At 45.0% G+C, this 22,030-nt stretch overlaps 1 protein-coding gene across 4 annotated transcripts in view; it reads right to left on the reverse strand.

Moving 5' to 3' along the window:
- Positions 1-21,532, reverse strand: part of LOC147904958 (uncharacterized) — an 84,897-nt gene extending 63,365 nt beyond the window's left edge. For all 4 annotated transcript variants that reach the window (XR_015543408.1, XM_087396232.1, XM_087396227.1 and 1 more), the window contains exons 1-3: positions 21,393-21,532; positions 21,093-21,293; positions 18,277-18,476 (exon numbers count right to left, since the gene is read on the reverse strand). Coding sequence is in view for 3 of the 4 variants with exons in the window: in XM_087396232.1 (XP_087252358.1) it covers positions 18,277-18,476; positions 21,093-21,293; positions 21,393-21,434 (443 nt within the window). In the remaining variant the exon portion in view is untranslated. The remainder of the gene's footprint in view (positions 1-18,276; positions 18,477-21,092; positions 21,294-21,392) is intronic.
- Positions 21,533-22,030: the final 498 nt, after the last annotated feature.

The following is a 22,030-nucleotide window of genomic DNA, read 5'->3' on the forward strand; positions in this document are numbered from 1 at the left end:
CAAAAACTCTCATGTGTGAAAGTGAAGGCTTCCTGCCTTTCCATGCTTCATAAGGTGTAATAGTCTTCAATGCCCGTGTAGGTGATCTATTCAGCACATAGTTGGCACACATTACTGCATCAGCCAAAATTTATTGGGCAAAGACTTGGCCTTAAGCATGCATCTGGCCATCTCCATTGTGGACCTGTTTTTCCTTTTAGAAACACGATTCTGCTGAGGAGTGTAAGGAGTAGTGCATGAGTGAATAATGCCCTGTGAAGACAGAAATGCATCAAACTCCTTTGACATATACTTTTCCCCCCTATCTATGTTGAGGGTGACAAGCTTGCATCCTGATTCATTCTCAACCATATTTAACAATCCCTCCTCTCCCTCTCCTTTTCTCTTCTCTCTCTCTCTTTCCTCTCTGCTCTAGTCTACGTTTCCTCTCATCTAATATAAATATTATAAAATTATTATATAAATACATTAATTAAAAAAATATAACAATGAAAATAATTTTGAAAGGGAGGTCTTCTAGCATATGTGCTTTATATAATACTTATTCTTTAAACAACGAAGAATTAGTGAATGTATTTGTAAGGTAGTTCTTAATCTGAAAAATCTCTACAATATTCTTCCTGCTATTAACTAGATATTAAATTTTAGTTTTAATAAAAATATACATTATCAACTTAAAAACTAATATAAATATAATATAATTATTGTATAAATTGAAAACTTCAAATTTGGCCTTTAAAGGATATACCCAGCAATATCTTGTGAAATCATCAATGAGAGTCATGAAATACTTATACCCCCCAACGGCATTTGTCCTCATTGGGCCACAGACATCACTGTGTACTAGCTGCAATTTCCTTTTTGAGAGTTTTGGACAATTCTTTTGAAAAGGAAATCGATGCATCTTACCCAAAAGACAACCCTCACACACATGTTTGGAAACTGTGTGAGTCTGAGGTACATCATTTGCCATCTGCTGTGAATGTAGCTTTGCAAGAGCTCTATAACTGAGATGGCCCATTCTCTCATGCCAAAGATGACTTTCAGCAAGCTGTGAATCTGAAATAGCCAATGCTTCAATAGAAAGTGCAGCTGAATGATGATCAAGGTGATAAAGCCCTTTTTGCAAAGTGCCAGTGAGAACTATGGCATTGTCATCACAAAGATCATAAACTAGACATCTGTAGCCATCAAAAATCACTCTGAAACCTGAAGTAGCAATTGCTGAAATTGAAATCAAGTTGACTTCAATGTCAGGCACAAAAAGAACATTTGTCAGAGTGACAGGATGGCTTGAAATGGATGTGAGCTGCACATCTCCAACTCCTTTTACAACATATGAAGCATTATTAGCACATGTAATAGTCCCCTCTCGAGATGCATCAGCTAAAGAATGAAACAACTGTCTGCAAGATGTGACATGCTTGGAAGCACCACTATCAAAGTACCAGGACTGAGCATCATTAGCAGTAAAGAATGCATCAGCTTTGGATAGATCAAATGAGCAATGGACAGCCCATGCCCAATCATCCTGAAGAGCATGTGCATGTGAAGCATCTTCTAGCTCATGGGATTCAATAGCATGAGAGGCATTAACTGTCAATCCTGCTTTCTTTTTCTCTGAAGCAATGCGCTTCTTGCATTTTGAAATGTCATGTCCAGGCTTGCAACAATAGTTGCATCTTTTCTTCTTTGCCTTATCTGCTGTATTTTTAGATGCATGGGAGGAATTGCAGTTGCTATGCGCAGATTTTGGCTTGCCCATAGGCTTGGAAGCCTTGCCTCTTCCTGCCTGCTGTGAAGCAAATGTATGATCAGGAATAATGGCTTGTCTAATAGCTCTACTTTGCTCTTCCTGCAAAAGCAAAGTAACTAACTGATCAAAAGAATAGTGGTCGATTACCCATGGCCACTAATCGAAGGGTTGTAGCAAACCCTTGATATGTATCTGGCAGTCCATTCAATGTGGTACTAACAAGCTGTGAATTTGGCACCACCTCATCAATGTTGGCAAGCTGTTCCATGAGGTCCTTAACCTTTGTCAAGTATGCATCCATTGACTCACCTTCATTCATACTGACTTCCTGTAATTGCCTTCTCAAATATGCAACACGAGCTTCATTGCGAATCTGATAGAGAGAAGCCAATTTATCCCAAGCATCCTTTGCTGTCCTGCAAGACCGGATGTGTGGAATAATGATTCTCTTGCATGATAAAGCAATGCATGAATGTGCATTTGCATCTCTTGCATCCCATCTTGACTGTTCTTGAGTTGGAAGAGCAGTAGCAGGAGTGCTAGAGGAAGAGGCATCAGAAGTACCCCCTGCAGAAGGACCAGCAGTAGAGGCAACCACTGTAGCATTGGCTGGCCTCAAATCAGCCCCAGAAACAATATTCCACAAATGCTTTGCAACAAGAATATGTTTCATGAGATAAGACCACATCGGATAGTTGATGCCATCCAACTTATCATCTTCACGAAGAACTCCAAATAAATCTTGATTGTTCCTAGCCATAGCAAATGTGATACCCTGAAAAAGACCTGAAAACCCAAAAGCCTCAAGGCTATCACTGCAAAAAGCTGGCTATCCAAAAAATGACAGCAAATATCTACAAATTTCTGACCCAAATGAAAGGGCAAATGCAGATCTGACCCAAATGTGACTATGACAGGCAATGTTCACTGCAAAAAATAGCAAATCTGGCAAAAGCCCCAAATTTATTGAGGGCAAATGCAGAAAAGCCCCAAATTTTGCTGAAATTTTTGCAAATGTGACCCAATGTATGCAAATCTGACTCAATGTCCTGCAAAAAAGACTGAATGTCTGAAAATCTGACTCAATGTCCTGCAAATGTGACTCAATGTTCTCCAATCTGTCCCAATGTATTGCAATCAAAAGAGAAATTGCAGACCAAATCCCAAAAAAAACATAGCCTCAAGGCTTGCAACTGCAGAATTAGGACTTGCTGTCCACAAAATGACTGCAAAAGTGCACCTATCCCAAAGTATGGACCTCAAAATGTAGGCTTTCCAAGCTGTTGAAATGGCCTGAGAAGATTTCAAATAGTAGAAGGAAGATAAGGAGAGCAAAAGCCCTCGAAAGCCCCAAATTTTGAGAATACTCTGCAAGTGATTTCACACGTGCAAAGGTTGTTAAGTACTCTATAAAGGGACAAATCCCTAGCTATAGAAAAGAAAGGAGGAGGACTGCATGGAGGGAACTCCCTCGTTGTAGAGCTGTAAACTAAGGGCTGCTCTGATGCAGACCCTACTATTGCTGTCCAGACTGAACCACGCATTACGTAACTCTGTAGGGATCACGGCCTGAGGAGCACAATTGCTACTTTTTTGCCCAACCTAATCCTGCTGCTGATCCGATGATGTTGGCTAAGGGGACTACCCTGGAATAGCCCTGATGTAGATTTAAAGTGAGGCCAAGAGGGCTGCCTTTTATAGCCCACCAAGGCCAATCAAGAAGTATGGCCATTTTATCAAAAGGTTAAGAAAACAGCTTGAAATTTGATAAACAACTCAACCTTAAAACTTTAGGTAAAACTCAAATTCTTAGGCGTAAGTTCCAATCAATAATAATTGCGAGTGTTTTTCAGCATATAAGCTATTTTGGTCAATGATCAAAACCCCAAAATACCTTATCAATGCCTTAGAATAATTCTAGGAAGTGGCTAAGTAACAGGACATAAAAGTGTGATAGGACATTTTTCTGTCCTTCTACCAAACTAATGTTAAGTGTCATGATGCCCGCACATTTGGGGGTGACCAAAGCAAGAATTGGGCAGCGAAAGATGTCAAGGATAAGTTCATAGTGCACGATTTTAAAAGTGGCACACGCACTCCAAATGAGCTGGAGGAATGGCTCACAAAGCTGGAAGATTGCTTCTGCTTCCATCCCAAACATGACAAGGAGCGCCATGCATTTAGAGGATTATGCTCACACTTGGTAGCGGTACTCGAGGGACTCTTAGGAGATGCCTTGTGCAGTCACTCTCTCCACGGAGATGTAGCAGTTTCCTTTTTTGGATGTGTATCTTGTCTCATAGGCATATAAGGCCTTCTACAAACGTTAATACAACTTTCTTTCTTTCTTCTTTCCGCAAAGGCCAACCATGTGGGCTCAGTTTACAAAGCTGATGGCCACTACATATGTATCCCCACTAGTACTAGAGCAGTAGTTAGCAGACTTCTATGCACTATCACAAGTGGGCACAATGCATGAGTATTTGCAGCAATTTTGGAAATTTACCCTTTTTGTGAGTGACATATTTGAGAAGGGAAAGTTGCTGCATTTTCTTCAAGGTTTGCCTCCCTCCCTAGCCTCCCACGTGAGGTCTCACAAGCCCCAAACTATTGAGCAAGCTGCCAAGCTGGCGGATATATTTAACAACAAATACGAGCAAGCTACAGGCAGCACACATGGGACTGTGAGAGTGCAGCGGCAAATGAACAAAAGAGAGAGCACACAAACCTCCAAAACATGAGATGAATACAATGAGGTGGAGGGGCCTATATATAGCCCCAGCCCCCCATCCAGTCAGTCCACTAGACAGGCTGACTTGGCTGTCAAAAGGGCGGAACCCCAGGTCGGCGTACCCCTCCCTACCCACAGACTGGGTAATGGGGCCTGGTCCCCCAACCAAGTCGGGTCTACTGACCACGGGGTGGCCTGGTTGGCCCCCCATGCTGGACCAGCCTATTCCCGTGGCAGCAAAGTAGGTCCTAATTGACCCTGAACAGTGCAAAACTCGTCCGCACCATCCTGCAACAGAACATGGTTAGGTAGGAGGAGAAAGACTGCTGTTAAATCACACCAAGGCTCCAAACCTGAGGTGTTCAAGCCCACTCGTGGGCACAAGCACTTTGGTGGCTTGTAGGCTCACCCTGAGCATGCACAAAGGCCCAGCAATCACCACCCATGCAACTATTTCTTCTGCCCCACACAGACTCGAAATGAACCTCAAAGCTCATCCCCTCTAATGAATCAGATAATCCACCTACACCAGTAACGAATGGTGAGGGGTTAAGACTTAGCAAAGCAGCTAATTATAGTATGGAACCTTCCAGGGAATTGAGATGCCTTGTGTCCACGATTCCAATAAAGTTGTAATAAAAGAATATTGTTTATGTAAGGAACCATGGTTCAAGCTGAGTCGTGAGAGCATAAGAATGAATATTGACTGAGGGAGGACACGTGTTCCAGATTGATGAGATCTCCCCAGCTTACCGGATACAAGGTCAAAGCATTCAAAGGATAGAGCTCCATGAGGTGGTCCCTCCCGATAGCCTAGCTCCTCTTCCTCCTCCGGAAACTCCTCCGGAGGACACGTGTTCCAGATTGATGAGATCTCCCCAGCTTACCGGATACAAGGTCAAAGCATTCAAAGGATAGAGCTCCATGAGGTGGTCCCTCCCGATAGCCTAGCTCCTCTTCCTCCTCCGGAAACTCCTCCGGAGGACAGCATATGGGAGGTAGTAGCCAGTATCACTGCGTGGAACATATGGGTTGCTCGTTGCAGTCTAGTGATGGGTGAGCTTGGTCGTCATCTGGCAGGATATCATCTACACCATCCGCTCCACCTCGGAGGGTGGGACCCCAAGCTCTAGGGCGACTGTCACAAGGCGTGCTTGATTCTGCAAGGCTTGGCCTGCAGGAGTTTTTTACATTTTCACTCCGCGAGGGATTTGCTGGTCGTATAGTCCCCCCACCAAGCTGTTAGCCCCAGTACCAGAGATCCCCTAGGTAGTGAGCTGGGTTTCTCTAGAACAGGCCGGTTTTTCTTTCAGCCTTTTCTCGGGTTTTTTCCCATACTCAGCACCTTTGGGGCTGCTGCTTTGTATGAAGTTTTTCAAGCATTAATAGAAGGTTCCTTTCTTTGCCAAAAAAAAAAGGGACGGCTCAGTCTCCCAAGCAATGCTAGGCACCTTCCAATGAATTCCCCTCTCTCTCTCCTCCCTGTGACCCATCAACACCATGCTCACCACCCCAAATGATGACACAGGATTTTGTTTGCAGTGCATAATTATGTTTACAGATTAGCAATCGGGCCAAGGGTGAAGGAGAGAGAAGATCACAACCAAACTGTACTTCATTCTCCTTTTTCCACCAAAAACTCCTTGACTCCCTGTACAATCCTCCTTTTCCTCCCTTCACTGTCCTCCCTTTCTAGAATTTTCCCCGTCCTTTGTTCCACTAAGTCTTTCTCTATTTCCCATTTACATTGCACCTCAGTTTTTAACCTCGTAACCACTCTACCCCTATGAGGAAACAATCACCTACACAAAACTTCTCTCAAACTCCTTCAATTTCTGTCACATCCTGAAACTTACGGAGTTCCCCTTCTTCATCTAGACTCCATAGCAAAGAAGGGGTTACAACTTTCCGTACCATAATGCCCTTTTACATAAACAAGAATTTACTGTAACAGTGGCATCTGGAATGCCACAGAATTGGTCAGCCAATTAGCAGCCCTATTATCTATATAAACAAGCACTCCCTCATTCTTCCATCTCCCAGTGTAGCAGCAGTCCCTCCAGACATTCCTCCTCCAGCTTGAGCCTTCCCCGGAGCAGCAGCAGTCCCTCCAGACATTCCTCCTCCAGCTTGAGCCTTCCCCGGAGCAGCAGCAGCCCCTCCAGTGTTTGCTCCACCTCCATTAGCATGTTAGGTCATCAGTAGCCCTAGCAGCAGAGCCTACAGCAGCTTCAGCGTCGGTAACCTAAACAGTAGATCTCAGCCACAGCAGCTCTCAGTCTACATCAGCAGCAAACGTAGTAGCCTCTCCAGCAGCAGACCCAATAGCCTCTACAGGATCCTACCTTCTAGGGGACAGATCAGCCATAGCAGCCTCAGCCTCGGCCATGGATAGCTTCCTACCCTCAGCATAGCCCTTTAGTAAGACTCGGACAAGCCCTCTTCAATGAGGATTCACCACTATCGCACACCAACCTCTACACGTGTACAAGGTGATCTTGTCTTGCTCGTTACATCATATGTTGATGACCTTATCCTCTCTAGAAATCATCAGAAAATGATGGGAGATACACAGGTCATGCTTGAGATGACAGATCTTAGGGTGCTTCATTACTTACTCGGCATGGGGATTCATTACCTACAGCAGCATCAGCATTGGTAACTTAAACAGTAGATCTCAGCAGCATCAACAGTAGATCTCAGCCACAGCAGCTCTCACCCAATAGCCTCTACAGGATCCTACCTTCTAGGGGACAGATCAGCCATACCAGCCTCAGCCTTGGCCATGGATAGCTTCCTACCCTCAGCATAGCCCTTTAGTAAGACTTGGACAAGCCCTCTTCAATGAGGATTCACCACTATCGCACACCAACCTCTACACGTGTACAAGGTGATCTTGTCTTGCTCGTTACATCATATGTTGATGACCTTATCCTCACCCAATATTCCTCACGAGTTTGCTGTCCATCTTTGGAGAGACTTTTACCCCTCAGCTTCAGCATCTCCAGGGTACTCTCCACCTCCTTCAGCTCCCAGATATCCTCCTACACGGGTTTTACCTTCCCCAAGACAGTATTTACACTCTGAAGGCACTCCTTCTCTTGGATATCCTCCGCTCCCGACAGCAGCTCCTTATCCCTTCTCAGATCCGTGGACTTTGCAACCTACCCCTGTACTCTCACGAGCAGTAACACCCACTTCGGCATCACCAGTGTTACCCCAGACAGGACCTCCTTTACCAAATTTCCACGGGTGGTTCCATCCTCCCTCACCTGCCCCCTCCAACATGAGCAATCTCAGGGAGCAGCCCGGATCTTCTTCCAAGAATGGTACAAACTAGAGCGCAGGTTAGTGCTCTTCTCACAGGGACCTCAGATATGTCGCAACGCTCGCGTGCAGCCTCTCCGGAGATAAGCGACTCAAGTCCCAAAAAAGACCCCTGAAGTCAACATACAAGGCGACGCATTACTTCAACTTCAAATTTCTCAGCTTCAGAACAGCATCTCCGACTTGGTCCAGAAAGTCCAACAACTCTAGGATTCTCGCAGTACCACACATACAGAGGATGACGTAACGCCACCGGACGACTATCTGGACTCATTCCCACCAGAGGTAGAAAACACTGAACTACGTGCCCTCTACCGCTTACTCCAAGCTTCCAAAACTAAAAGACTTGACATTAAACTTCCGGAAGCCTACACTAGTCAACGAAATCGCCGAACAGTTGACCAATGGCTCGCAAAACTGTGCATGTACTTTGATATTGTCGACCTCACTGAAGGCAAAAAGATTGCCTTGGCAGCCTCCCTCCTCAAAGATACAGCTTTCCTATGGTGGCAACGACGCTTAAAGGATGGCAAAAGTGTGTTAACTTGGGAACGTTTTGAACACGTGCTCCATAAGCAGTTCATACCTGCCAATGCGGACTTCCAAGCACGTTCAAAACTCCGACAGTTGGAGCAAACGGACTCTCTGTCTTCCTACATCTCTCAGTTCACCACATTGGTGCTGGAGATCGATGGTTTAACTGATGATGATTGCCTTCATGCTTTCATCTCAGGCCTAAATCCCTCGTTACGCACTGATGTTCTCAAAGCAAACTTCACCACCACAGCTGGCGCTATTGCTTACGCAAAGCGCATTACCGATTTCCAAAACACAAGGAAGCAGAGTTCTAATAGAACACAGAACTCTACTATGGCCAAGGGAGCTCGCCTTCAAGATAACCCCAAGTTCGAAAAAAGCTCGAGTAATCAAGGTCAGCGACAGTCTCAAGATCCCCACAAGTCTCAGAAATCGTATGCTGGATCCCAATAGAAGCACTCCTCCAAGGATCGCGCCTCTTCCTCTTCACAAAGTCGTGACCGTCATCACCAACATAAAGGTGCAGCCACTGACAAGAAGAATAATTCCAGCACAAAAGGACTTTGTACCATCTGTACGGGCGACCATAGATGGTTCGATTGTCCCAAATGACCAAAGCAAAATTCCAATATGGAACCTAGCTCTTCCCAAATAATAGAAGATGCTACCCCAACACAAGACAAGAAAGGCAAAGCTGTTCGAATGGCAAATACCATCCACATGAACCTTGCCAGCAACCCCGAACCTTCCCTGGCCACTCAAGTACTTTGCGTCCAAGGATCGATTCGTGGAACAACGGTCACTATCCTCATCGACAGTGACTGCTCTCATAACTTCCTAGCTAGTTCTATGATCGAAAAACTTCAGTTAACCACCAGTCCTAGTCCCATGGACTACCAGATTGAACTCACAAATGAAACTACCTTCTTGTGCAACACCACAATCAAAACTTGTCTTTTCGCATCCAACATTATACGGACAAGTTGAACTTCAACATCATGCCTCTTTCTCGGTATGATGTCATACTCGAACAACAGTGGCTCTACAACTATGATCCATCAATCAGTTTTCGCAGCCATACTATCCAGTTTGTCCACCAGGGAAAACTTATTGAGCTAACTGGTTCTAGGGACTCTCCTTCAACCCCAGTTACCTCTGCCCTACAAGTAAAGAAGTGGGTTCGTAAACGTCAAGTGAAAACTTCACTTCTGTTAGTTACGGCAATAAAGGAGACACCAACAAAGGATCCTCCTGAGTACCTCAACTAACCTTTTTTCCAGCCCTACCTGGATATTTTTCCACAAGAATTACCAAAGAAGTTACCACCTCGACAACCAGTGGATCATCCAATCGAGCTTATTCCCGGCAGTAATCCACCGTCGAAACCTCCTTATCAGGTTTCTTACACTCAAAATGAAGAAATCCAAAGATAGGTGACCGAACTACTCGACAAAGATCACATTCGGCCCAGTCGCAGCCCTTTCGGATCTCCTGGTCTCCTTGTGGTAAAAAAGAATAAGTCAATGCGCCTTTGCATCGACTACCGAGCCCTCAACAAGCTCACTATCAAAAACAAGTATCCATTGCCTCGCATCGATAACCTCTTCAATCAACTTCTACATGCAACACAATTCTCAAAGATTGATCTTCGTTCAGGTTATCATCAAATTCGCATACGAGAAGGCAATGAGTACAAGACAACTTTTCAAACAAAGTATGGACACTATGAATGTTTGGTCATGCCTTTTGGGTTAAACAATGCCCCAGCCACATTCATGACACTAATGAATGACATTTTTAGGCCTTTCCTCAATAAGTTCGTCATCGTTTACCTCGATGACATCCTCGTTTTCAGCAGATCCCTACATGAGCACAAACACCATCTTCACCAAGTTTTTGAAGTTCTCCGCGCAAATTCTCTCTACATCAACGTTGAGAAGAGTGAGTTCTTCAAGACCCAACTCGAATATTTGGGACATGTTATTTCAGCTCAAGGCATCTCTGTGGATCCCAAGAAGGTCAAGGTAATCCGAAACTGGACTACTCCTAAGAATGTTCATGATGTCCACTCTTTTCTCGGATTGGCAAACTTCTATCATACAAAGGTCTATCAGTTTTTCGAGATTGCAGCTCCTATGTTAGAATTATTGAAAAGCACAGCAGTTTTTCAGTGGCTCCCCGAAACAAAGTATAGTTTACAACAACTCAATGTTGGAAAGGTCACCTCCCCATCTGTAAGCCCCCAAATGAGGAGTGTGTGGGGGAGGGAGACCTAGGGCAAGATGTGCCCAAAGAGAGATTACCTGGATGTGTGGATCTGGGACAGATCTGGAGCATTCATGGTTGGTGGGGTATCCCAAGGATGAAAGGTTGCATCAGGAGCAGCTCATGTGTAGGAAGATGGCGGGGACACAGTGTCTTGGATCAGGCCTGGCATGAGGCACTCAATGGACTGCAGCAGGACCCGATGAAAGGCGTGCTGATATCAGCAGTTCAGGAGCAGACAGGAGCAGCCAGGAGCCACTCCCTTGGACCTCACACTGGGGGTGAAGGAGTGTTGAAGGTGAGCTGCAGACTGAGTTCCTAGAGACTCGACCTTGGCTGTCTTCTAGGGCAGCAAGGTGTTGTGATCATCATACCCTCTGGAGCAGTCACTCACAAGCAGGTTGGAGCAATGGAACAGGGACCTGTGTGCTGCAGACAAAGCTTGGCAGGGGCTGCCCACCTAGGCTGATTCACAGGCAGTAAGGTGGAGAAGAACACACTAGACGGAAAGTCTACAAACGCTCGAGGTGGAGCACGCGGACTCGAGTCTAGAGATAGCCAACAGATTGGAGAAGGACCTTGTGGTTAGATCAGAGGAACACACCATTGGTGGGACTCTAGATCTATCTCTTTTGTATTGTGTCCATAGTTTTGGGCAGAAATATAATATTTTGGTGGTTTCTCTATCTGGCTAGTTCATTGTCTATTGATGAGTCTGCACATCTATTGAATGCACATAAGTAAAGAAGTTTGTGATTCCACATCCACACCGCACACTGTGTGAGCTCCTGGGCATTACTATAAGTCTTCCGCTGCGTGTACCCTCTGTTGGGTAAATTTTCTAACATGGTATCAGAGCCAAGTACGAGGCTCACATGTGTGGGAGCCTGAAGGCAAGGACCTTGCTGAAGGACGACCCTGATTCAGAAGCTCTAGGGAATCGACTTCCACGACTGGAGGATTGTGCCCTTGCGAGAAGGAGGGTGACTTAGGTTCAGTCAGGTGCGTTTAAAGTTCGCAGTCCAGGTTATTTGGAGATGTACTTTTGTTGCAGACCTTGCCAAAGGAAGGACGGGGTGAAACAGACCCTCAGAGAATGGTGCCTGGAAGACTCCAGGTTCTTCACTCATTATGAGGGGGACGACTGGAAGATCGTGATGGCTGGATTGCTCGAGTTCGAAGGCAGGAACGTGACTGAAGGAGGTGGTGCCAGGAGGTGCTACCAAAGATGGACCTGTGTACCAGGATGGTGTGCGGAAGCGGAACCGGACCAAGTGGAGCAGGAGCCACTGGATGAAAAGCCAGGAAAAGATTTCGACATCGAAAAGTTCCAGAGGACTACGACCAGGGAGTTACTAGAGCATCTTCATCGACGTGTGGGCATTGGGCCTGGATGTGTCGGTGAGAGGGGGTGTTGGAAAGGTCACCTCCCCATCTGTAAGCCCCCAAATGAGGAGTGTGTGGGGGAGGGAGACCTAGGGCAGGATGTGCCCAAAGAGAGATTACCTGGATGTGTGGATCTGGGATAGATCTGGAGCATTCATGGTTGGTGGGGTATCCCAAGGATGAAAGGTTGCATCAGGAGCAGCTCATGTGCAAGAAGATGGCGGGGACACAATGTCTTGGATCAGGCCTAGCATGAGGCACTCAGTGGACTGCAGCAGGACCCTACGAAAGGCGCGCTGACATCAGCAGTTCAAGAGCAGACAGGAGCAGCCAGGAGCCACTCCCTTGGGCCTCACACTGGGGGTGAAGGAGAGTTGAAGGTGAGCTGCAGACTAAGTTCCTAGAGGCTGGACCTTGGCTGTCTTCTAGGGCAGCAAGAAGAACACACTAAACGGAAAGTCTACAGACGCTCGAGGTGGAACACGCGGACTCGAATCTAGAGATAGCCAACAGATTGGAGAAGGACCTTGTGGTTAGATCAGAGGAACACACCATTGGTGGGACTCTGGATCTATCTCTTTTGTATTGTGTCCATAGTTTTGGACGGAAATATATAATATTTTGGTGGTTTCTCTATTTGGCTGGTTCATTGTCTATTGATGAGTCTGCACATCTACTGAATGCACATAAGTAAAGAAGTTTGTGATTCCACATCCACACCGCACATTGTGTGAGCTCCTGGGCATTACTGTAAGTCTTCCGCTGCGTGTACCCTCTGATGGGTATCTTTTCTAACACTCAAGCAAGCACTCACTACCACACCAGTTATGGCTATTGCTGACCCAAACCTTTCATTTGAGGTCATGACCAACGCTTCTGACAATGCTACAAGAGCAGTCTTGATGCAAGAAGACAGAGTTATTGCTTTTGACAGCCATAAACATTTCGATATCCAAACCCGATACCCGGTTTATGATAAGGAGTTTCTTGCCATTGTACATGCTTATCGCTCTTGGAAACATTATCTCATGGAGCCGACTCGGTGGTAAAGACAGACCATCACTCTCTAAAGTATATCTTTACTCAGCCAGTCATGAACGCTCAACAAGCTGGGTTGAGTTTCTGGCCAACTTTCACATGACCATTGAGTACATTCCAGGACTACGCAATGTAGTTGCAGATGCTCTCAGCAGGGTAACTCTAGCATCAGCTATGGTAATCTCTACATTATCTGTGAATGTACCGAATTCATTCAAAGGGAAGTATCTAAATGATAAAGACTTCGGCACAGCAGTATAAGTTCTTTCGAAAGATCAACCTTCGACTTCCGGAACAGAAGATTTTCTCATCCTATTCTTATACGGACGACCTTCTGTATTATCAAGATCGCGTCTGTGTACCACATGACCATCGAGTGGCCCTAGCTGATCAACTGGTTCAAGAAATGCAAGACATTCTACTCCAAGTTAGGAATCATATGCGAAAAGCGCAAGAGCGGTATCAACGTTCTGCCAACAAACGTAGACGTCACCTGGAATTTGAAACTAGTTACATGGTGCTATTATTTGTAGCCCCACATCGCTACAAGACGGTTAAGTCTATGTTTCCTAAGTTGCGACCGAGATACTATGGACCTTTTTGGATCGTCAAGAAAATTTCACCTTTAAGTTACAAATTGGAATTACCACCATCATGGGGTAAAATTCATCCAACATTTCATATTTCTTGGCTAAAGACGTACATTCCAGGCAATGAAGCAGTTCCTCCTGCAGGTGATTATGTCCCAGAAATCGAAGACGATTATGTTCTCCTTATTCCTGGACCATTGACAACGAGAGACTCGACATCGACTTATCACGGAATTCCTTGTTCTTTGGCGAGATTTGGACAACTCCGACGCTACTTGGCAATCTGATGAAGACTTACAGCAGTACCCTAACATTTTACAGCAGTATTTTCAGAATTTACCGTGATATTTTCTACACCAATTCATTATCTCCACCAGGGTCTTATTTTGAGTGGGAGGGGATGTCACGATCTGTGACGTAATCCTTTCTCTATACCTTAGACTTATGGATGGTTTGATGAATGGACACTTGTGGAAGGGTATGCCCTTTCAACGGGACACTTCCTATGAGGCACAATCCTTCACAAGAGACATTCTATTGAAGCGACACTACCATTGTAATGTACCCTCTCATCAAGGGTCACACCCTTCACAAGGGGTACACACCTCTTCATGCACATACACTTTGGAGTACACACCTTTTCATGTGTGACTCTTCACTCTCTATATAAGAGAGGCCCAACTGTATGGATGAGACACAACAGACACTCAAGCAATACAAATATTCCTTGTTCTCTGCTATTTCAGTCTCCTTTCTGTTCCTTAGCACATTGCTAAATATAGTAAATCTAGGATTTCTTACAGTGAAGGCTGCTCCAGATGATATGATCACAACACCTTGCTGCCCTAGAAGACAGCCAAGGTCCAGCCTTTAGGGAACTCAGTCTGCAGCACACCTTCCACTCTCCTTCACCCCCAGTGTGAGGCCCAAGGGATGATTTATGAGGCCCAAGGCCTCTCCTTTTATAGGGCACAAGGCCTGCCCCAAAAACCGACCAGCAGCCTCAATCAGGCCGACCAGGCTGCTGCAAAACCGCCCTAGAAGGGCTCTCATAACCAGGGCCCCTGGCCCACAAAACTAGGGCTTTGGCCCTCACTTCAAGGGCTGATGCCCTCTTATATATGCAGGGTCCAGCCCCCTTCTACCCTGCCATTTTCTAGGCATGGTAGCCTGGCTGGAACCAGCCCTACCAGCCCTATACCTGGCCGACCAGGCTGCTGATAACCCCCGCCATGTTGTGCCTCTGCCAGGCCCTTCTCCAGCGCCGTACGGATCCGTACACCCTGCTGATGTCATCGTGCCCTTCATAGGGCTCTGCTGCAGGCCATACGCTTGCTCTGCAGTTCCGTCTTGCCAGGTCATATCCAGGGCTTCATGCCCCCCGCCATCTCTCCTGCACAAGGTCTCTTGTGCTGTCCACATGACAGCTCATGTGCTGCCCATGTGGCAGCCCCATTCTCTGCCCATGTGGCAATCTATACATCCCTAGGTCCACCTCCCCCATGCTCTCCTCATATGGGGGCTTACAGATGGGGAGGTGACCATTCCAACAGGCACAAACTTCGATTGGGAAGGACTTATCTGGCACATGAACTGAAGGCAGGCTGCTCAGCAACCACAAAGCTGTTTGAATCCTTAGCAACAGAGCTGAGATGAATGCGCAAATCCTGAGGCCCTGTTGATGAACCAGCTTATGAGCTGTCTCGGCTCCCAAACCAACAGCCAGACGGCAATTCGTAAGGGAAAGATGGTGATGAAGGAGTGGAGGGGTGGCAAGTGGCAAGGAGGAACAATGCAAGCTGGAATTCAGATCTAGAAGGCGCTGGAGCAGTTGAGAATCAAGAGCTGGCTGCCAACGGAATAAAGGTGCCCCTTTTAATGCAGAATTCATGAGCTTTTAATCCGATTGGTGCCCTAGCGTTTGAAAAGCATGACCTGCCAAATCTAGATGCTTGCTTTTAGGGTTTGCTTGGCGAAAAAGCAAAGTTGCTTTTTTGCCTTCTCTCCTCAATCTAGCAAAGATTTCCCTATCTCTAAGGGTCGATGCCTACATACAAGTGCATCCCTGAGCTTTCCAACTGAAAACTCGACCCTAAGCTTCTTCTCCCTCTCAAAACGCACCTCTTACCAATCAAAACGACTTCCAATCACAAACACGCATGCCATCCTTCCTCAAATTCGCTCCTTCCTCTCCCATGAATTGATATCCTACCTCCAACCAGAACTCATCCTCCCTCACATGGAAATCACATATTTATATACCTAGATGAATCCAGGAACATTCCCAAACTCATCCTCTAAAAACACAACATAGTGCAGTTTCAATCTCACGAGAGTCTCTCATAAGATTGAAAACCATAAACTCCATCACACATAGCAGGGACTAGCTACGATGACATCTCCACTAACGTCATCAGCGCCCAACAGTGGGTGTAGACCATAGTATAAAAGTATGCTCTCACACATACAAATCCACTACACCCACACATACTTGAGCATCCATTTATACAAAGTCTTCGTACTGAGTTTCTGTCGGCACTCCGGAGGTGAATGGCAAACTCAGCCATGACGAAGGCTAGCAGTAAAGGAGAAGGCTAATCAAGATTCAAAAAGTAGTCCACATCTCTTCATTCAAGCTACAACTGCTTGTGAAGTCTAAACGATTTCATTTTAGTCACTCCCAAACGAGCATCTAAATCTAAATCTAGCTGATAGGGCAACGCACCATTTAAGATAGAAAGAATTATCGCAATACCAGCAAGCCGCAACTTGGACAAAAACTTCACAAGGTGAAATTTGCATGTCCACTAATACGGCAGAAGCATATACCTAGATGAATCCTAGGGAAATCACGTCTTCCCTATCTGCTGACGAAACAATGCAATTTCTAGCCAAGCAGTACAAAAACATAAATTCGCACCTTACCTGGGAGATCCAAACAGGAATCTAAATCACCTCCATAAATTCGCCATCCACGAGTGACTCTGATAGCCAACTGACACGACCACGATTGCTCCAGGAAATCCAGAACCACAAAGAGAGGCACAAGCTTGCTCACCACCCAACCATGATGATCACAGGTCTAGGACCCGTAGAATCCGATCATCCCCCCAAGCCACAGGCTGGGCTGCTGGCACAAACATCTGCATCCAACCAGTCCACAACCTCCTGGCATCCCATACCACCTGAAGGCGCCCGTAGGGCCTTAGGACTGCGCTGGGAATCCGGGCTACGCTAGAAAGCAGGTGCACGTCCGCATCACGATCCAGGATCCAGACCAGCAAGGAAGAGCTAGACCTGCTCTGACTTGCGTGAATGAAAACTGAACCCCTATGCCCAAATAGCTGGAACCCTAACTCATACGTTGCCCTTGCAACCCAACCTGACAATCGCCTGCCTAGCCACTAGCCTCTCCACGCTATCAAAGCTAATCCTGTGCGCCTAAACACATGTCAGATACAATCCGTGCACATGACACAATGTCTGCCTGTGAGCCCCTTACGAGGACATTAAGGCTGCCCGGGGTTTTTATTGTAGGTGCTATTATGCCCTAGATTCTGGGCAGGCCCAGGGAGGAAAGATATTCTTTTTGTGTTAGGGCTGCCCGGAGCACGGATCTGGACCACAGAAGCCCAGCAAAGAAGCCTTTTATAGGCCAGGTAGGGGAGCAGCCAGGTCAGCAAGACCTGGTCTGTTCAAGTCAGCCAGGAAACCAGGTTGGTCGGCCACATACTGCCAAGTCAGTCAGTCCAGGGGTGGACAGTTCCCTTTATAAATGCACTCCCCATTCAGTGCTAAATGGTGCAGTCCCCCCACACAGCCTCTCCTACGATTGTATTTCAGCCTATCCTGCCTACCTAAGCGGTCCTACAGGCACATGGAGCAGAGTTCTGGTGCAGCCATATGTTCCTTCAGTCTGCTGGAACACAACAGTGGATCCTTGTTCACAGGTTCAATATTTCAATAAATCTACAGTTCTGGACACTCTGTTGATTTTGAGTTATTTGTGAGTTGAATCTGGGATGTTAGTAGTGTGAACTGTTTCCTGGACAAGTCTCTCTTTTTTACTTTCTACAGAAAAGCAGGGTGACAGCAGTAGATTTTGGACCCTTGTTGGGCCTGCAAGGAGCTTATATTACTAACGGATGACCATGACAGGAGTAACTCTATATTTCTGCTTTCAGTTTCACTTCAATTAGACATGAGATTCTTAGGGGTGTGCTAGCATGATGTAATTCTGGCCTGGCCTCATAGGGCTCTTTGGCCTTTGCAAACATTATAAAACCTCTCTCTCTCTCTCTCTCTGTTTTTTATTTCCTTCCCTTTGTTTATCCCAATTTGTAAGATTGGCTAGTCTATTTAACGTATGTATATTTGGACACAACCATTGCAAACCATTAGAGTATCACAATAGCTGAGTAGCTTACAACAGTAATCTGATGTCTCTTTGATACCCTCTGACTCCTGAAATGCAGCAGTTATCTAATAGCTTTTATACTCATTAAACAGAAAACTAAATGAATACATTAAGGATGACATGCCAAGATCACAAAATTGAAGAGAACAAAGCCAAATTTTAAAAACTTTTCAAAACTTTTCAGCAATTCAAACTCTTTACCCCTTCTCCACAACATATTGAGCCAAACCTGGAAAACCCAGGATCTTGAGAGCCATAAGAATCTCTACGAGGGTCTCGCCAGACATATTTCTCAGCATCTTTCCGTACTAAAGAAGGGTTGCGAGTCTTTGGTGGAGGTACAGGTATTGGATCCCAGACGATTTTCTCCCATTCATCTCTCATTATTTGATATCTTCGAATATATGAGGTCCAATATGGCTCTTGATTCTGATATGCAGGTCCACAACAAACAAGCTTACATAATATATACAGTTCAATACAACTCATATAATTTTCACAGCAAACCAAGTTGCATTACATCTTAGGGGGCATATTCAAATCCAACATCAGCTTCACAAAGGACCACCCAGTGATCCTCGTGAAAATAGCTCTCGATTTTGATACGTAGGTTCACAACATGCAGTATATGCAACTACATACAGTGCAACAAAACTCTAAGTCTGATAAAAGCATTCACAGCAAACCACCTTGCATTATATCTTAGGATGTCACTCAAATCAAATAGTAGCATTTAGCAAAAAATCAAAAGGATTGTTGGTAAGTTACTCCCATGAAAATTCACGAATGAGGGAGACAAAGCAAAAATGCCTTTTATCAAGTACATCTTCATACCAGGGAATTGAAGTTAAAAGAAAATTCCTAGGTAATAGAAAACGTAAATACCAATCATTGCAAGGGGGAACAACCTTAATTCTCATCGCTAAAGAAATAGAAATTAGGGATTCTGCTAAGCTTCATCATTAATATGTGTCATCTAAGGCAAGTCGTGCTTTAAAGAACACAGCATTAAGGTCTTTTGATTCTCATGCCATGACTTTACAAAACCAGATAGAAGGCCTGGGATATCTTCTCTCATATTGAATGGCAAGGACAGACACGAGATTAGAGTTTGGAGAACTGATGTACAAGAAACATAACAATTAACTTTTGAAAGTGTTTTTCCTTAGGCAATGGACCGAATTTCATACAGGCAAAAAAGAAACTATAATAGGGATAAACCATGTCTGCTTGAGTCTAATCCCTGCAAACCACAAGGAGGGATGGAACCAGCCTCGAAGCTACACTAAACCTGCCAGTAAACGTCCATAAAGCAAAAGGTGCCAACACCAAAATCACAGAGAAGCACCAACAAATTGTGCTAGACTGATGCAATCTCCTATACAGCCAGAACCACTTTGCAAAGTGAACTTCCACGAGGAGCCTGCCACCGTCGTGAAGGAAGTTCTGTGATCCCATGCCCACCAGAACACCAGACTCGACTTCCTTCAGGCTGTCTCTCTACATTTCTTAAAGAGTAAACATTATGACCATCCCAAGATAGCCACAAAATATATATCTAGATGAATCCCAGAACATGCCCAACTCATCCTCTAAAAACAAAACACAGTGTGCAGTTTCAATCTCCTGATATTCACTCATACTATTGAAAACCATAAACTCCATCACACATAGCAGGAACTAGCTACTATGACATCCCCACCGACATCATCAGCACACAAAGAATTTATATATATACATCCATAAGGCTTTAATATATCCAATCTTAACAAATAAAATGAAATAACAAAGGAAAGAAGGGAATTTGTACGCAACTTAAGACAACATTATGAGGACATGAGAAAAATAACAAATAAAAGAACTTAGTAAGCAAAGACACGCTTACGTCTCATCAGTACCCATGCCTAAGCTGCCATTCTGGAATCTCTTGGGTAGACCCAGTGCTCACTCAGCTTTAAATCCCAACCCAAACAACCAAAACTTTGATAACAAAAAGGAAGAAACAAAGCAGAAAATAAGAATAGGAATGTCAGACACACACACACACACATACCCACACACACAGAGAAAGAGAAAGACTTAAATTAGATTAAAATTCCAACTAATGCTACCACAACCTAAGTGGGCGGACAAATACGACAACTAATGCTAACGCAAGGGAGCAAAGATAAACCAACGTACATATAAGAAAACAAATGAAACACCAACGCAAACACGAGGAAATAATTATTATCATTATTTTTAGATTAGTTTGTTGTTTTATTTGTATACTTTAGATTAGAAATAATATTAATAAATAAAATAAGAAATTTGGAGGAAATTTATAATAAATAAACCAGCGAGTGCAAGTACTCGTGAGCACTGCCCTTAGAGGCACGAGTTGATTTGGGAAGGGAGGAAGAGAGAGAGACAGAGAGGGAAAGAGGGACGAGTTGAATTAGGAAGGGGGAGGAAAGAGAGAGAGAGAGAGAGAGAGAGAGAGAGAGAGAGAGATGTCACTGAGAATAGAAAGTGAAATGTGAGGAGGGACACTTTTTAAGAAAAGTGTAAGGAGAGCACTGCCTGCAGGGCAGTGCTTACAAATTAGAGAGAGAGAGAGAGAGAGAGCGTGCGCGCTTTGACGCTCCCACTTCAAAATAATTCTAAGGGATCCTAAACATACCCAAAGCTGAAAATCCAAGATATAATGACTACGTTTTTAATAAGATTGTGTACATAATCATAAGACGTATGCTATGTGATATCAGCGAGATGGATATGTAACTATCCTAGTTGCATGTACCAGGGTTTCTAGTGATCTCTCTCTCTCTCTCTCTCTCTCTCTCTGTAGTGATCTCTCTCTCTCTCTCTCTCTCTCTCTCTCTCACATCTTCTAAGGTCCCTTGTTGTGCCACAACGGTAAAATTGTTATCATCGTCAAAGTTCTGCTCAGTATTTAGAGGCACAGAATATTACATTCGTTCCGGCTAAGTATCAGTTTGCATTGGCGTACTCTTTGAGTTACTCTACTTATATGAATCCAAAAAACAAGGAAGACAAACGTACGTCGGTTCTGAGTTTCAGGCGTGTCAGCATCAATTGCTTCATTCTGTCTTTCCTTCTTTTCTTATTGGTCATTTGCGTGTTTGGCGAAGGCTCCAGCACACGCTTGGGATCGAACTCCTCCGCTTTGAAAATCTCTCCATCGACAGCCCACCACTCATCTTTCTGGGCTCGTCGATGAGTCAGGTAGCCTCGGGAGAGCTTCTGCAAGACAGACCCATCAACTCAACGACGTGAAGACCCAAAAACCTGCATTGTGGGAAAGCTCGTTGTGAAAGAGGAGTAAAAAACCAGCTGGTCTACCTGGTGCAAAGAAGGAAATCTGCGTCTAAATGATCCAAGCATGCTGGCGAAGTTCACGCTTGCTCTCTCGAGTCGACTCGAGAGCTTTGTTGTCCCACGTTAAGTTCAACCAAGAATTTAAACAAGAGAACCTTGCAAATGCTACATTAGTGTACCACCTGCCTGCCCATGGAGGTGGTAGTTCATGGTTGGAGAAGATGGCAAGGTACCTGGCCATGGAGTGCGCGTCCCTCTTTGCTCTGACACAAATTTTTTGTGTTAGGCTCGGGCTCTTGGGCCAAGAGAATGGCCAATGGTGGGTGGAGTGAACCTAGCCATGATTTGGAATCTCCTTCAGAGAAGTAGGGCTCTATCAACGCCAAGGCCCCATGGAGGAGAAAAGCTTGATCACCAGAAAATCTCTTGGCGGTTTCCAACACCAACCTAGCTTGATGATTTTTGGAGGATTCCAACCAATTTTCCGATGCCAAAGTGCAATGATTGGCCCACAAATATCGATGTTCTTTATGGTTGGTTGAAACAACCTTCAAAGTCTTGGCATGCCCTCATTAATCACAATCTAAGCCTCAATGGGGACCTTTTTTTTACAATGCTAGCTTAGCATTCAACTACTAGGCTTTTAGCCCCGGCAATAGCAC

Source organism: Dipteris shenzhenensis, chromosome 2 (genome assembly GCF_047967505.1).
Source record: "Dipteris shenzhenensis isolate YYH24624 ecotype China chromosome 2, Dip_SZ_1.0, whole genome shotgun sequence".
Classification (NCBI taxonomy): domain Eukaryota; kingdom Viridiplantae; phylum Streptophyta; class Polypodiopsida; order Gleicheniales; family Dipteridaceae; genus Dipteris; species Dipteris shenzhenensis.